General features: G+C 43.8%; 1 protein-coding gene across 1 annotated transcript; it reads right to left on the bottom strand.

Moving 5' to 3' along the window:
- Positions 1-965: 965 nt before the first annotated feature.
- PPT1 (palmitoyl-protein thioesterase 1) lies at positions 966-15,020 on the bottom strand. The gene is made up of 9 exons (XM_079987794.1): positions 14,866-15,020; positions 9,790-9,899; positions 7,174-7,301; positions 6,214-6,284; positions 4,956-5,058; positions 4,756-4,846; positions 3,924-4,022; positions 3,495-3,566; positions 966-1,906 (listed from the first exon to the last, which is right to left on the bottom strand). The coding sequence occupies exons 1-9, from the start codon at positions 14,978-14,980 to the stop codon at positions 1,784-1,786; spliced, it is 912 nt and encodes a 303-aa protein (XP_079843920.1). The 5' UTR covers positions 14,981-15,020; the 3' UTR covers positions 966-1,783.
- Between the last annotated feature and the right edge of the window lie 2,605 nt (positions 15,021-17,625).

Below are 17,625 nucleotides of genomic sequence, written 5' to 3'. Positions count from 1 at the left end.
GTTGTGTTGGCAGGAAGGTCTTGAACTAGCCTGACAGCCTCCCTGCATCAGCCCCCAAGTCCAGAAAGCCATCTCTCCACTCACCAAGGGATTGTAGTGAAATAATTCAGATGTTTCAAATGAAGGGATTCTGGAATTTTGAGAGTTAGTACTGTATGCATAACCCAACAATAGTACAGTGGTGCCTTGCAAGACGAAAAGAATCCGTTCCGCGATTCTCTTCGTCCAGCGGTTTTTTTGTCCTGCGAAGCAAGCCCATTGATGGCTTAGCGGATTAGCGCTATTAGCGGCTTAGCAGCTTTTAGCGGCTAATCGGCTTAGCGGATAAGTGGATAAGCGGCTTAGAAAAAGGGGGGGAAGGAAAAAACCCCCGCAGGAACTCGCAAGACATTTTCGTCTTGCGAAGCAAGCCCATAGGAAATTTGTTTTGCAAAGCACCTCCAAAACGGAAAACTCTTTCGTCTTGCGAGGCATTCGTCTTGCGGGGCACCACTGTATATAATGGGTGGGGAAACTGTTGGCTACCCAACTTCCTTCCATCAGTCCTAGCAAGCAGAGCTAGTGGTCAGGGATGGAGTAGCAAATGTAATCCAGCAACAAGTGAAGGGCTGCAAGTTTGCCAGACTCGCATGTAGACTGCAACTTGGAAGATGCAGCATTGCTTCATCATCCAGCCTCTGCCCTTTAGAACCCAGGTGGGAGTTTGAGGAAAATGACATTTCTGCTTCTTCTAAGTGAGTATCTCTACTGAACTGCAGATCTTGTGTTTTGCACCTATTGCTAGATTACAATTCCCATAATTCCTCATTAGCCATAATGGTTTGGGGGGGGGTTGAAGGGAGTTTTGAAACCAACAACATGGGGAGCAGTACCTCTTCTATTGCCTTCAAGAGGAATATTGCTTCATGCTAGGAGTGAGGATGCAACCTTCCTCTACGAATAAAGCAGTGCTGCTGCTCACTGAATCATCTTAAACATTTTTATTGGAATGTGCTGATTTTTTTGTGTGCTATTGCTTATAATACAATACAAAGCCAAAGAGCTTGAATCACCCTTTCTTAACATCCTGCCATTCACACGGCCCAACAGTATTGTTGCACATATAAGTCACCTGTTTCTCTTGTGTACCACAGACCTCCTGCCTGCTTTCAGACTTGCAGTCTGGTGAGAGAAACGTAAGCTAGCGCACCACCCCACCCCACCCCCATTTTATCTCTTGTTCTAACAAGAGGTATTAAATATCCCATCCCTGAGATCTGCAAAAGGTTAACTGCAATATCGCATCCTCAGTTTCACACAGCCTTGCACAACATGCTCCACAAACAAATGTGTTCATTTTGATGGCTGCCTGTCCTAATAAAATCACTAAAGGAGGAAGAAGACAAAGTGATCCTCCCCTCCTGCTGTAGTCAAAACATTTGGGGGGCAGGAAAAGGTTGGCACAGATCCCAGAAAAGGAGGCTGATAAAGCACTGTAACCCACATCAATTTTGCCATCCCAAAACAAATACGAATGACTTTTCACATAGCTGAAAGGACTGTTCTATTTTAGTGCCTCTCCAGGGCAAAGCTGATAGAGGTCAGGCTGTGTTGAATAAAGGTGCAGAAGACCTACTGAGAGACTTCAATTAATTGGTGTTAATCCTTATATCAAGCTAGCCCCTACCTAGCAGATTAGTGAGAAGTCTCTCCTTTCCAGCCAAGCACTATAAAGGAGCACACCAAACACTCTCATCTCCAGCAACACAGAAAGGCAGGCTCAGCCTGTGGGTCATCATCAGTTTCACTGTAAGAATGGCAAGATGTTCTTGTAGAACCATTCTTCAGAAAAGTGGAGGTGATCTCCTTCTGCGCCCAGGAACACCAGCTTCCCTGCTTGGTCCATTTCCTTCAAACCCAACCGATCCTGAAAGAAGGAATATAGAGTAACAAACAGATGGACCTCAGCTAGAAATCACCATGCAAAACTTAGGCAGCAGCATGCAAAGAAGGTGGTTTGGGATCTACTGGTAGATTGCTGGCTGAAAGAGTGTTTGCTTCCAACTATATGTCTTTTGACTTGTTAGCAGATCTTGGACTTCTAGTAAAAAAAGTAGGCTGAACAAGTCCACTCCTGCCCACTTTGAGGTTTTTTCTTACAGTCAACTGGGTATATAAATTTTATTAAATAAAATAAATCAGTATTAAGATCCTGAAGCTGCAATCATAAGCACTGGAGCTACTATAAATGGAGCTTCAGAGAAAATACAGCAGCAAATGTTTTCACAGCTGCATATATAGAACAATCCTAAACTGGCTTACATCCAGTTTAACTATCAAGGCTTCCTCTGAGCAGATCCTGGGCCAATCTAGTTTGAGGGCACCAAGGAAACTACTGGAAAAATGCTAAAACCTACCGTTAGAACTAAGCTGCAGTCTAGGGGGAAATTCCACCAAGTTAACTGGCGTGAATTTACACCCCCTGCTTCATTAAGTTAAAGGCAAGCAGCAGTGACAAGAAAAGGGCATAAAGAAACAGGCTGTTAATTTTTAACCTCTTAACTACAAATCGTTCAGGGTAGTATCTGTCCACTTGGCCAGATGTTTTGCGGCTCACAGCCAGTGTATCAGTTGCACTGATTCAAGAGTGTAGGGATGATGCTCTTCAAATATTTCTGCAATTCATACTATTTTAAGTTACATCCACTGATTTCAATGGGTCTACTATGCTGAGTACAATATTGTTGGACCTCACCCAATGTGTTGTCCCATTAACCAGGGCTGCCTTTTTAATTAATTCACAAAGGCTTTCAGTCACTTAAAAGGTTGCAGTGCTAATCCAACCAAATTCCTTTAACTGGCCCCTGAGAGGAGGCAGTAACCATTCTTAAATACTGTATGCATTCCTAAAAGCTATTGAAGTCTTTAAAAAAAAAGACACACATTTGCCTGTTGTTTTTGGAAGCATGCACCCTGCTCTCTTGTAAAAGCTTGGAAGGAACGTGCTTCCAGTGGTCAGCACATCTTCAGGTTTGGAAGATTATCTCTGTTCAGCTACACCAGCTTAGACTCATTTATCATTTTCCTGTCAACTGTCTCAATTTCAAATTCTGCAAATCTGTGTTTTTAGAACACTATGCAGCTCTTTAAGCAGACAACTTTAGAGTGGAATTTACTTGCATGCAACTATGCACACCTGCAGCACAGGAACCTAGAAGAGGGGAGCACCCTAGAGCATCCTCTTGGCTCCCCATAGCCCAAAGAGGATGGTCTCCATGTGAACCACAAGCACGCCCCACTTAAATAAGAGTGCTCTCCACTTATACACAATTATGGGGCCCCCAGAACACAACCCCCCCCCATGCAAGTGGGGAGTCACCTGTAGATAATAATCTCTCTTCTGCATTTTTTTATCTAGTTACAAAACTCTTTGTTGCCACAAATGATGGGATATCACACAGCTGGTTTGGTGTCAAATTCTTGATAGGAATAATAGCAACATTCGGGATAGTTACCTCTGTGTATAGTGAGGTCTCTTGCAAGGGAATGGTCTCTTTGGCCTGACCGCTCCGGTAGTAACCAAACCACTGGGGAAAGAGGAGAGCAACAAAATGAGCCACGCGCTGTTGCAATGGCCAGTTCATACCTACATGCACCAGGCCAGCAAAGGCCTGTCCCTTTTGGGCTGCTTGTTCTTCCTCTGCCGCTGCTGCCACCACCAGGTTTGTGGTATGGTGAACCGGCTTATACTTACTCAAGTCATTAAGTTTTCCCAGTTTTTTGTGCTAAAATTAGGTGCCTCGGCTTATATTCGGGTCAGCTTATACTCAAGTATATACGGTATATCGGGTTTGCAAAATCAGCCCCCTTCCATTTCATCACATTCTGCATGTGTTTTTCACACATATATACGCATTCACACACACACACACAGAGCTGCCCACCTCAGATGCAGGAGGGTCCACCATGGTATCATTGAGGAACTTCACCATCACAAATTTCTTCAAAGACATCAGGTTTTTCTTATACGTACTGTTGTTGCTCTAGAAAGAAGATGGGGGCACAGAGGGAGGAAAAGACAGAGAGAAAAGAAGATTTAAGAGAATCCCAAGCTACCTTGGAATCTGCTTTGCTGATGACACTGCAGAAAATTCCATGCAAATCCTGACCCAAGTGCGCCCCAACAGTTTAGGCTGGCCACATGACCTGGAAAGCTGTCTGTGGACAAATGTCGCTCCCTCGGCCTGAAAGCGAAATGAGTTTGCATATGCATATGAGTATGCACACAATGAGTGCCGCACCTCACAGTTGCCTTTGACTGGACTTAACTGTCCAGGGGTCCTTTACCTTTTATATTATTATGCAAACATACTGTTTGGGTACTAACTGACTATATGTTTAATAACTCATCCTTCAAAACAAGGTTTATAGTACGTAACAAAACAAGTTAAACGTCAACAGCAACCCTTCCTCTAAGGAAGCATAAGCATGTAGCTCACAGGCATTCTTGTATCTGGTCACTGACCAGGTGCAGATCTTATAAGGCTCAGCAAGGCTGCTCCATTGTGTGCCTAAATACTATGCCCTGCAAATATCTGTTTGATTTTTGAATGTTTTATTCTACTTTTTCTAGCTTGTTTTTTTCTTTCTTGAGCCCTTCCACACCTTCACAATTTCACGAAAAACTTCCTGCAGTTTACAGGTGTTGTTTTTGGATTTGATTAGAGGGGTGGGATGAGCAGCCAGACCGGCAAGGCCCAAACCTATCAAACTTACTCGCTCTTGATTGATGTCCGCCAGGAAAAGACTGTGCTTCCGGTATTCCTCTTCATTCAGTGGGTCGTGCCAGTACTGGGCTTGGACCAGGCTGTAGTGGAGGGAGAACTGGGAGTTCAAAACACAAGCCAGAGCAAGCCCCACCCCCCAAGCACATGCCCCCACCCCATAACATTTAACTTCTGCCAAAGTGAACTCACCGGTTCTGGACCACTGCAGTGTAGGCCCCTAGATCTAACATCCTTCGGATCCAGTCACAGAGGTGAGAACTCTCCCCGGGACAACGCGGAAAGCCATACACACCTGTGGCAGCAAGATACCAATTTGCAGGCATTCAGGATCTGAACATGACACCAGCCATTAAGATCAATGGCCCTTAGTCATGCTTATTACTTTAATAATAATTGTTGTTGTTGGTATTGTTTTATTATTTCTACCCCACTCATCTGGCAGCATTTCCCCAGCCACTCTGGACAGCTTCCTTCCGGCACGTGTAAAAACATAATAAAATGTCAAACATTTAAAACTTCCCAATACAGGGCTGCCTTCAGATGTCTTCTAAAAGTTGTGTGGTTCTTTATCTCCCTGACATCGGCTGGGAGGGCCCTCTGCCTGGTTCCCTGTAACTTTGCTTCTCTCAGTGAGGGAAACACCAGAAGACCCTTAGAGGTGGACCTCAGTGAATGATAGGGGTGAATGACAGGGGTGGAGACGCTGCTTCAGGTACACTGGGCCAAGGGCTTTAAAGGTCAGCACCAACACTTTGAATTGTGCTTGGAAACGTACTGGGAGCCAGTGAAGATCCTTTAGGATTGGTGTTAAATGGTCCCGGCAGCCACTCCCAGTCACCAGTCTAGCTGCCACATTCTGGATTAGCTGTAGTTTCAAAGGTAGCCTCACATGAAGCACATTGCAGTAGTCCAAGTGGGAGATAACTAGAGCATGCACCACTCTGGCAAGGCAGTCCGCAGGCAGATAGGGTCTCAGCTGGCGTACCAGGTGGAGCTGTCCTGGACCCAGAATTGACCTGTGCCTGCATGGACAGTTGTGAGTCCAAAATGGCTCCCAGGCTGTGCTGCTGTTCCTTCAGAGGCACAATTACCCCATTCAGGACCAAGGAGTCCCCCACATTCGCCCATCCCATCTCCAAAAAACAGTATTCTGTCTTGTCAGGATTCAACCTCAATCCGTTAACTGCCTTCCATCCTCCAGCTGCCTCCAGACACTCACAGCAGGACCAGGGACAGCTTTCCCTTCTGTCCCTAGCCCGCCCGAGATCACTGACCAGTGCAATCAAGGCAGTTTCAGTCCCATGATGGGGACTGAATCCTGATTGGAAGGAATCCATATGGTCCGCACCTCCAGGCATAACATCCTCTGTTGCTATGACATAACTTTCCCCGCCTAAATCTGCATTCTCGCCGTCTAGAAAACAAAAGACCACTCAGATGGGCTTACCTTGGTGCTGACCTCCTACAGAAATCAGATTGAACATTGGGGGAGAGGGACATCTCTGCACCACCGCCCTCCTGGAAAGGGGGGGGACGGGACAAAAACAGATTAAGCAGCAACCTCCAAGGCAGAAGACACGTTGTCCAGACAGTTCTTATATACCAGGGCAGAATGTAGAACTGGCAGGATTATATTGACTTTGATTTAATATTGATTTTGTAATTCAATTTATATACGTTAGATTTTATTATACTTCTTATTGGAATTCAGGTCAGGGAGGTGGGGTGGCCTGTCGGATGTTCCCATCATTCCCAGCCAGCATGGCCAATGGCCAGGGGTGGTGGGAGGGGACACTTGATGTCATCTGGAGGCCTGCAGTTCCCCATCTTTAAGGTAGTCAGTACTGAGCTGGAGGGGCCAAGGGCCTGGTTCTGTAAAAGGCAGCCTCCTATGTCACAGGTCACTCCATATCAAGTGATTCAACTTTTTTTACCTCATCTCATCCAATTTTCTTAATATTTTGTACACTTGTTGAATAATCAAAACTTAGCTTAAATCTAAAATTTCAATTTTTTTTATCTCATCCCATTTGTGAGTTATGAGGGTTTGAAATTTCAAAAAATTGACAATTTTGGCCTTGCACAACAACCTTAAAAGCTCAGTCCAGAATTGACATACATCAAAACTAAAAACACCAATCTCTTCAGAACTTCGTGGACTTTAATATGATATGTCACATGAGGGACTTAAATTTAAATTTTAAAGTAAGTTAAAAAATTGAACATTTTAAAAAGTGATTTTTAAAAATTAATATGATTTAAACATTCAAAAAAAATTCTATTGATTGTTTAACATTTCTAAGAGCCTTCTGCATGCAACACACTTGCTCTACCACTGCATTCTACCAAAAGTCGCCCCCTTTCATCCAAAACTCCTCCCTCATTCTGCAACGCTTGAGACACTTACAGGAACTGCCCTCCCTGTGAGAAGCCCATGGCGTTGTAGCCGCCTCGAAGCTTCGGGTCCTTTGCGAGTTCGTCACACACGAGTTTCACCTGGTCATTCACGTTCATGAAGAAGCTGTTCTCCATGTCCTGAAGAAAACGGAGAACTTGAAGAACAGGAGACAGCCAAGGACCTACACATGCCAAAGTGTCACACACTGAGCAGGAGGAAGGCAAGTCCCCAGAGGGAGATTGCAGCTCCCTTCCCCAGACAATCAGCCCTCCTCCCTTCTGTTTAAAATGGAAGTCGCTAACCCAGGGATAGAGAACCTGTGGCCCTCCAGATGCCTGCTCATTTAGGAGTATTTGTGAAGTTTATAGTATATTAATAATGCAATGATACAGCAGTCACTAGAGTGGGACAAATTTGTATATAGATTTCCCTCACTAATTGTCCAGTGTTTCAACAAGTGTCACTCTGCAGCTGAATCTCCTGGTCTCAAAGGAGCCAGGTGTTAGTCCTTCCCAGGCCCAGCCTTCCTCACCGGGCTGAGGACCACCTTGAATTTGGCCCAGGAACAAATCAGTTGTCAATGCAGATCTATGAGCTGAGGATGTAATATGCTGGCAGGATCAGCAAACATGTTGCAGTGTTCTGCATTAACTGTTATTTCTGGACCAAACACAAGAGGGGTAGATGATAGATAGATAGATAGATAGATAGATAGATAGATAGATAGATAGATATAGATATAGATATAGATATAGATATAGATATAGATATAGAGATAGAGATAGAGATAGAGATAGAGATAGAGATAGAGATAGATAGATAGATAGATAGATATAGATAGATTAGATAGATGATAGATAGAGATAGAGAGATGATAGATTAGATAGATAGATACAGATAGATGACAGATAGATTAGATAGATAGATAGATGATAGATAGAGATAGAGAGATAGATGATAGATTAGATAGATAGATGATAGATAGATTAGATAGATTAGATAGATTAGATAGATAAGAGATAGAGATAGAGATATAGAGAGATATAGAGATAGAGATAGAGATAGAGATAGAGATAGAGATAGAGATAGAGAGATAGAGAGATGATAGATAGAAATAATGGAGAAGTAAAGAGGGAGAGATGAACTCCATCAGGCTTCTCCTTCAAGTGCCTAGCAGCCAGCAGCCGTTCCATCAGGATACAAGAGGGAGAGGGAGTTAGGGGGACTACAGAGTTCTATGTCTATGGAAAAAATGGGAAGTGAAACTTTAGCCGAGGTCACCCAGAATATATGCCTAGCTGCTTCCATGGGAAATCGCTTTGTCCAAGTGCTTGTGTCTGGCCCCACTCACTACAGGGATGCAGCCCCCGACAGCTCTCCACTGGGGAAAGGCAGCCCTCAATGCTTGGAAAAGTAACGCCAGGGTGGAATTTGATTCAGCACCCAAGCTCTGAGCTCTGCGTAGCAAAACCAAAGCCATGCGCGTGTGGGAGTGCTGGGCGGCTCAGCATCAGGACCAAATCCATTTAAAGATCAGAGCTTAGGCACAGACAAGGCTTAGAAGAGGCCTAAGTCAGAGGCCATCATGGCTTCAAGGAGCTCATAAGCAGATCTGCGTCCAAATCCAATTACAACCCGCAGCTTCGGGGTTACTTCATGGGAGTCTGCCCTTCTTACTCCCTTACTTGCTCACACCTGTTTTAAAGGTGTCCATGATGGTGCCTTTAGGTTCTCCCCACCCCTACTCAGACATGCACACCCACTGTGATTGACAAGTCCATTGGGTCGGGGGGCGGGGGATGAGAATCCTGCTCATCAACAGGCAGGTCTCCTAGCCTTTCTCATGAACCAGCAAAGATATGAGTGGGAAGAATTCAACTGCCCTAGAAAGGGTCCTCCACTTATCCCCACTGGATTCATGAGATTACTGCTCCTCACCATACCATCTCTTTCAGGCAGAAGAGATGATGCTTTGTTCTAATGGCATTTCCCTACAAACACTCCCCCACCTCTGTCCCTCCTCTAATGCCAGTCTTGGCATCAAGACTGATTGCCCCAATCAATGCACAGATCCTTGTATGAAGTGGCACGGAAAAGACATGCAGCGCTGTCCACAATGTTCTGCACACTGTCCTTTAGAATTGAATAGTTGGAAGGGACCCAGAGGGTCATCTAATCCAGGGGTAGGCAACCTAAGGCCCGTGGGCCGGATGCAGCCCAATCGCCTTCTCAATCCAGCCAGCTGATGCTCCAGGAATCAGCATGTTTTTACATGAGTAGAATGTGTGCTTTTATTTAAAATGCATCTCTGGGTTATTTGTGGGGCATAGGAATTCGTTCATTTTTTTCTCCAAAATATCGTCCAGCCCACTACATGGTCTGAGGGATGGTGGACCAGCCCACAGCTGAAAAAGGTGCTGACCCCTGATCTAATTCAACCCTCTGCGATGCAAGAATATGCAGCTGTCACTTAAGGAGAACCTACAACCTTGGCATTATCAGCACCACACTCTAACCAACTGAGCTCTCCAGGCTGATAGCTGGAGCTCAAGTTAACAAAGTATGAGGAGCACCATTTTAAACACCGTGCCTACTTGAGAAAATTCACAATAAAAATGACACCACCTCAATTAAGTTGCTGCCAATCTTCAAAGACAGAACGTAAATTCCTGGGATTTTCTTCTCCACGATTTTTTTTATGTAACCCATGCTCTCAGGATTGCAGCAGCTGTCACCTGGGATTAAAGAAAAAAAAGCAGATGAGGGGAAAGATTTTGAAATAGAAATTCAGCAACAGGACTGTTGCAGTAGCATTCTTTTTTAGTCTAGCAAAATATATTTGCAAAATATAACAAATGTAGACCCAGCTCATGTGTTACTGGGGCCCCCAGGGGGCTATAGGGAAGCCCCATATTCGGCTCCCACCTTAACGCAAGTAAGCAGGGTGGTCAACTATTAAATTAATTGCTCAATTATCTCTCCTGAAGTTAATGGGATTACATTAAAAGAAAATCCTGCATTTTACAAAAACTGCCACATAAATATCTTCTTGAGATACTGAAGGCCAAGGTACGTAATAAGCAGATAAACAAAAACACACTTGTTTCTCAGTTCCACACAAACAACACAATTATCATTCCTGACCATCCTGGTCAAGGCATGCTGTTTCTTGTGCGAGGGCTGCTGAACGTCATCCTGGACTACACCTGGGAAGATAACAGGGATGATAAAGTGGGTTTATACAAACGGCGTGCATCTTCTCTTGCCAGTAAGTCAGGAGACTGACACCTCCCACATAGACAAGGGCAAAAGGAACATGTAATATTTATAATACTCCCGTTTGTGGAATGCTCTCCTCAGGGAGGTTCGCCTGGCTCCTTCATTATATATACAGTATTTTAGGCGCCAGGCGAAAATGTTCCCCTTTGGCTGATTAACATTCTGCAGCCTTTTAAATGTGTCTGTGAGAAGTGGGCAGGTTAATGTTTAGCTGTTTTAATCAAGTGCTTGTTTTAACCTGTATTTTATTCTGCGAACCTCCCTAAGATCTTATAATGAGGCATATAAATCTAATAAATACAGTAGTATCTCGGGTTAAGACTTAATTCGTTCTGGAGGTCTGTTCTTAACCTGAAACTGTTCTTAACCTGAAGCACCACTTTGGCTAACGGGGCCTCCCACTGCTGCTGTGCCGCCGCTGCACAATTTCTGTTCTCATCCTGAAGCAAAGTTCTTAACCCAAGGTACTATTTCTGGGTTAGCGGAGTCTGTAACCTGAAGCCTCTGTAACCCGAGGTACCACTGTAATACTATGGATTTCTGATTTCCTGACTAAACTTCAGCCATTTTGATCCAGATATATACAACAGGCACTTACTTGAAGAGCTGTAATCCAAAGCCCCATCCAAAGAAAGGGGTGGGGGAAAAGAGACAAGAGTATGGTTTTAGACACACATAGGAATACTGCACTTCAAAATAAATGCATGTCGAATGTGGCTTTAGACATGGTCCAGAGCTTCCTGTCCCCTTGTTAATTGTATGCTCATGACATCAATTTAGATTGTTTGCCATTGAATATTAGTCCCAGCAGAGAAAGGGTATCAGGAGGCAGGGAACTGAGGACACGTTATCTGGCAGATCAATAGTGTTGTGAGAATTTTATATGAAGGGAGATGGTGAATCTATTACTAGGAGGGTAGCCCCTTTAGAAAGAAAGAAAGAAAGAAAGAAAGAAAGAAAGAAAGAAAGAAAGAAAGAAAGAAAGAACAAGTTTGGTAATCAAGATAAAAGCCCAGATAATATCAGAATGAGATCTGGATGGATGCAAAATTTCATACTATATCTAACATTTCATGTTATTCCAGTTATATTTCACAATGGGTCTATAACTGCATATATATCATACAGTTGAAGCACATTTCTTCTCCAAAGAATCATGGGAACTGTAGTTGAAGGGTGCTGGGAATTATAACTCTGTGAGAGCTAAACTACAAATCCCCGGATTTTGGGGGGGAAATCCATGCACTTTAAATATATTGTCTGTATGCAGCCTTAGACCATATAAAGAAATCTGGCCTGATCTCATCAACCTGGGACTCCAAAAGAGCCTGAGGGGAAGAGACAAGATCAGCAGGAAACTGGAGGAGGATCTGGGGCAGGGAAGCTATACATATCATCTTCCCCTAAGGAAAAAATATTAATTGCCCAAGCAGCTGTGTCATCAGTTTCCTAGTCATTAGTCCCTCCCTTGTTTGTGCTCCATCCCATGAATAAAAGCAACAGATTACAAACCGTTGGGAGTAAAAGTCCGAAACAGAATCAAAAGTGCAACAGGAGAGTGCACATCCAAATTTCAAACCTCACTCACAGTACTGAGTGTGCTTAACATCTTACATGGTGATTTGGAGTGAGTAAGAACCCTAAGACAAGAAGTCTGGAGCCTTGGACTTTTATAAAGCTGAATGATCACACAAATGCAGCCATGCTATAAACCAGTCTTTAATTGAGGCTGAAATCACTGTGAAGAGTCATAGAAGTCTGGAGCCTGTGGCCTTTCAGGAGATACAAATATTCTCTTTTATACTGTGGCTGGAGGGGTGGTCCTGACCTGGAGCCAGTTCCTCTAACTCTTTACCCCTGGAAAAGAAATATTATCTCAGGGCAAGGTGGACAACCTGTGGCTCCTCCAGATGTTGCTGGACACCAGCTCCCATCAGCAAGGCCGGTAGTCAAGAAAGATGAAAGTCCACGAATATCAGGAGGTGCACAAGGTCCCCCTCCCCCATCCTAGAGTCAGCAATTACCTTGAAAGGAGGCTGGGCAAAAAAGGGCCACCCTCCTCTACTCCCACCCAAAGTGGACTAACAAGTAAACCTCCTAATGTAGCCCCTCATCACCTCTAAATACCCCTTCTGCAACTGGTCCTCTTTCAAGGTTGGAGTTGGTCATGGGGCCTCCAGTTGCTAACCCCGACTCCAAGACGTCTTGCTATTTCAGGATGCCTTCCCATTTGCAATTTCTCAGCAACTGCTTTAGGGCAGAGTGAGGGTTAGGCAAGAGAATCAAACTGGTCTTAAGGAACAGCATTAATGCTACCTGCCCTTTCTCACTGTCTTATTCAACTGTAAATGCATATAACACTTGCAATGTCACTGTCTGGAACTAGATGCTATGTTTTGTATGGCATTCTTCCAATTTTTAAATTCCGTTTTTTTTAAAGTTTCATTTTCTCTTCTGTTTAGTTTTGGTTATTTAATGATGTTGGTCAGCATATTTCTTTGAGAAACAGTGTCCCATGATCCCAGTTACAGAGGCAGGAAGCCCTTTTCATCTCAAGGGCCACATGCCTCTGGGGGAGGAGCAGGGCAAGAGGCAAAAGTGGGCACAGCAATCCATTTAATGTTTACCTTTGTTCAGAAGGCTAGTTTCTACACACATCCCTCTCCATCCTCATCCAAACAAGAAAGAGGCGCTATCAAAGTTCAAGGACACATTCCAGCCAAGCAAAAATACTCAAGAAGGGTGCAAACCAGGGCCAGCAAGGGAGGGATATGGGCTGGGGAGAGTCCCAAGGGCCAGACAGAGAGCCCTGGAGGGTCTGGTCCTGGACCTTCAGTTCCCCACCTCTGCATTAAAACAAATTATAATACATTTTCCTTGACTGAGATGAGCTTTGAATGCCCAGTTCTTTTCATGCCACTCCAATTCAACCATCCCCTTGTATAATCCAATTAAGTGATAAGATCATAAAGGGAAGGGTGGCACTTGGCCAGCTTTGAAAAAACTTCATCAGATTTCTTGCCACCTGTCTGTTTATCCATCAAATATTGCTTTTAGACTAAAGCCAGCAGATAAAAAAGGTCACTGTTGGCAGGATAATTACACTGAGGTAGTTGTTAAATATTACTGCTGTATTTATAAAAGCTGCTTCCATTTGCACTATTCATGCAGAATCAAGCTTCATTTGTGCGCACGTGTGTCTTTTTATGCTATGCAATTGGCAGAAGGATGAGCTGTATCAATCCACTTTTCAACTAATGTAGTCTACACATCAATCACAGCAACCGAGAAAAAACTGTGAACACCCAAGAAATGCTAGAAAGATTGTCACTACTGACAAGTCCTCTCTTAAGGAAAACCACTAGGGAGAGATGCATACAAGCTTTGCTTGGTGAAATACTGGATCAGTTTCCTGCAAGTTGATAACCTAGTAAATCACACAGTGAGGAAAATGTGATTGGCCAGGCTATTGGGGAGTACGAGACTGGGGTTAGCAAACATGGGCTACAATGAAAAACTGACCCTCTGGTTTAGATACTAATCCCTCCAGACCCTTTAGGCTGCTTAATGACAAACAGGAGACAGTGGCTTGGAGGAGACTTGTTTTTTAGTTTCACAGTCATAGTGTAACTGTGCTGCTTCTGTTCTCAAAGCACTACAAACTTATGATTTTCCAGATAAGGAACAGAAAGCTACAGGACCATTAGGTAGTTACCACATTACCTTCTTTCTGAAACTGAAACAAGAAAGCCGCAGAGTTTCACCCTAAAAGAAACCTTGCAAGGTAACTGAAGTGGTGACACTTTGAAGTAGCAGAACCCAAACTTGAACCCATGTCCAACAGTTTAACAACTAATTAACACTTGCTTTGCTCCATCCTATGTACCTGGGTGTTTTCCCCATTTTTTTGCTTGACAAGAGTTAACTGACAGTGCAATCCTATGCAGATCTTCTCAGAAATAATTCCCAGCAAGTTAAATGGGGCTTATTCACAGGTAAATGAATAGCCTCCTGACAATTAGCAACCTGTTGACAGATACTAAACTACGAACAAGCCCACACTGCTGTTAGTAAGGCTGAGATCCCCACTTACATCCGAGTAAGATCCATTGAATTAAACAGGCCTTACTTCCAAGTAGACACGGCTAGGATTGTGCTACAATTCGTTTTGTTAAAGCACCTCATAGTACATGCTATACAGATGTCGTGCTTTACCACAACGAGGCTGGAACTCCGTGGGAAAACGTTTACCCAGAACCAGGGTTCGAATTTGCATCCAGCCACAAAGCTAACTAGCCTTGTAAGACTCTCTCAAGACTGCTACAAAAACAAAAACAAAAAACCGGAATGAACATTTTAAACTCTCTCTCTCTCTCTCGACAAAGCATCAGCCGAGACCCTGACTAGATCCCGTTCACTCACCCATGCCATGCCAGATGACCAGCGGCACCGGCCCCGCCGAGCTCCCGGGACTCAGCCAGCAAAATCCGCTCAGCAGCTGGAGCAGCAAAACTTTCCGCAGCCTGGCCGACGCCATCTTGGATCTGTCATATGACACAAATCGCCCCCGCCCGCCCGCAGCCGAGGAAAATATACCAAGTGCACAGAGAGGAGGCGGGCCTGGACCAGCCTTCTCGCCTCTTCAGAAAGGAGGAGCTCTGGGAACGGGAGATTGGAGGATCTGGGTGGGCAGGGCATCCAATGAAATAACTAAACGAAAATCTCAATCGGTTTTTTTTCTTTAATACATATTTTATTAATTTCCCAATATAACAAAAATAAAACAACATCAATACAAATTCAATATCAAACAAAAAAATTGACTTACCCCCTAGTCCCTTCCTTCGTTCCAGTGTTTATCAACATACCGCACGTCCAATGTAAAATAAAAACCATTAAAATTACTTATTGTTCATTCATAATGTAATTACAAGTAGTCCTAGAACTCTGCCAATGTATTAACCTGTGTACATTGCTTCTGTATATATGCAATAAAGTCCTTCCATTCTTCCTTATATTCGTTGTCATCTCTCTTAGTCTCATTGTCATTTTGCCATTTCAGCACATTCCATTAATTTAACTTGCCAATCTTCTTTAGTTGGGACACCAGTGTTGTACAAGCAATACTCTGCGGCTGCAGTCGCATACATAAATAAGTTCTTTTGTAATCTAGGTATATCTACTCCTGTAATAGTAGGGATGCTTCTGGTTTTTTGACAAAAGTTATTTAAAAAAAAAAATCATTTCCCAATACAGTGGTACCTCGGGTTACATACGCTTCAGGTTACAGACTCCGCTAACCCAGAAATAGTACCTCGGGTTAAGAACTTTGCTTCAGGATGAGAACAGAAATCGTGCTCTGGTGGTACGGCGGCAGCAGGAGGCCCCATTAGCTAAAGTGGTGCTTCAGGTTAAGAACAGTTTCAGGTTAAGCACGTACTTCCAGAACGAATTAAGTACTTAAGCTGAGGTACCACTGTAGGTTTTTTTTACTATTTTACATTTCCAACACTTATTTTCTTTAGATTTATACATTTTTGCTAATTTGACTGGAGTTATATGAAAATGATGTATAGATGGTATCTAATTTTCTTCAGTCGCCACACATGCTGTAAATTTAATCCCACTCTTCCATAGTTTTTCCCATTCCTCCATCTGAATATTGTGTCCCACATCTTGTGCCCATTTAATCATGACTGATTTAACCTCTTCATCTTTCGTTTCCCAGTCTAGCAACAGATTGTACATTTTCGATATTAATTTCTTATCACAAAATATCATTCAGTTTCGTGCTTCAGCCAGTCTTCACATTTATTGCATTTATACCCCACCTTTTCCTCAAAGTTGCTGTACACTGTCCCGTCCCCCCATTTAATCCCAACAACCCTTTACAGTAGGCTAGACTGCTAGAGGTCGTGATTGGCCCAAGGTCACCCAGTGAGGTTCATGGCTGAGTGGGGATTTGAACCCTGGCTTCTTAGGTCCGAATCCAGCACTCTAACCACTACACCACACTATTGGCATAGGAGGGAGGTGTCAGAATGCAGAGGAGGAAGGCAGGGCTCCTGCATCCTATAGTTGTATAAATGAGATTATTTCAGCAGGTGCAAATTGCCATGCAAGCTGTGCAAGGCTACCAATAGTTAGTAGCCACAATGGGTATTTTCTGCCTTTGCTGTTGGACACAGTGTGCCATTGAATACCACTTGCTGGGAAGCACACGGTTGCAATCAGGTCCTGCTTGTGGGCTTTCTAAGAGACATCTGGTCACTATGGTAACAGCATTTGACCACATGAGTCTTTGGCCTGATGCCACAAAGCTCTTCTATTCTCATAAGTACAGTAATATATCCATTGAGTACAATGGGACTTGTAAATACACATAGGATTCTGCTTCAGAGGTGAAAGCAGCTTTCAGATAACAGATGAGGAAAGAGTGGCCCTCTACATGTTGTTGGGCTTCAGGCCCCATCATCCCCACCCATTATCCATGCTGGCTGCAGCCGATGTGAGTTGGGGGTCAAAACAGTATCTGGAGGGCTGTAAATTTCCCCACCTATTTTAAACTGGCAGACATGCCTGACCATTATGCCTGTTTGCAACATACAGAACAAGCTTTCCACTGCCAGATTTGCAGTGCAAATCTATAAATGTGGTACTTCAAAAGAAGCCCTTGATTTCAGACATACTTGCTGGTAAATTGATTATTGCTGCTTAAAGAGGGGATTTTTAAAGAGTCCAGAGCTGTACACCTTGCCCTACAGGGAATAACATTGCACTGGCTTCAGCTGCTCAAACTCAAGACGGCAAACACAAGGGTGGCACCTGGTAGGACCTGTCAATTTTATTATTTAGGAGAGACCAGATAACTTTCCTCTTAAATGGGCCTTTGGTGAAAGATGACATCTTTCTGTCCCATCTGTTTTGAGAAATATATTCTGCCCTGGTGTCCACCTCTCACTCTCCTCAATATTGAGATACACAAAGACTGGAAAGTAAATACACGGGGCAGAGGGAGGATGGTTTAAACTTTAAGCTTAAAGTTTGGAAGGGAGAAGACAGCTGGGTTTAGGCCTTATGGAAGAATCACCTTGTACTCTTGCTTATCTTTTTCTGGATATCTTCATTGCTGGAGAGTCCTAGGAGGAAGTCACTGCCTGAGGTCCAGCAATCCTGGTAACT

Source organism: Podarcis cretensis, assembly GCF_951804945.1.
Source record: "Podarcis cretensis genome assembly, chromosome: 8".
Lineage (NCBI taxonomy): Eukaryota > Metazoa > Chordata > Lepidosauria > Squamata > Lacertidae > Podarcis > Podarcis cretensis.
The sequence above is the reverse complement of the archived record's forward strand: the minus strand, read 5'-3'. Positions and strand labels throughout refer to the sequence as shown.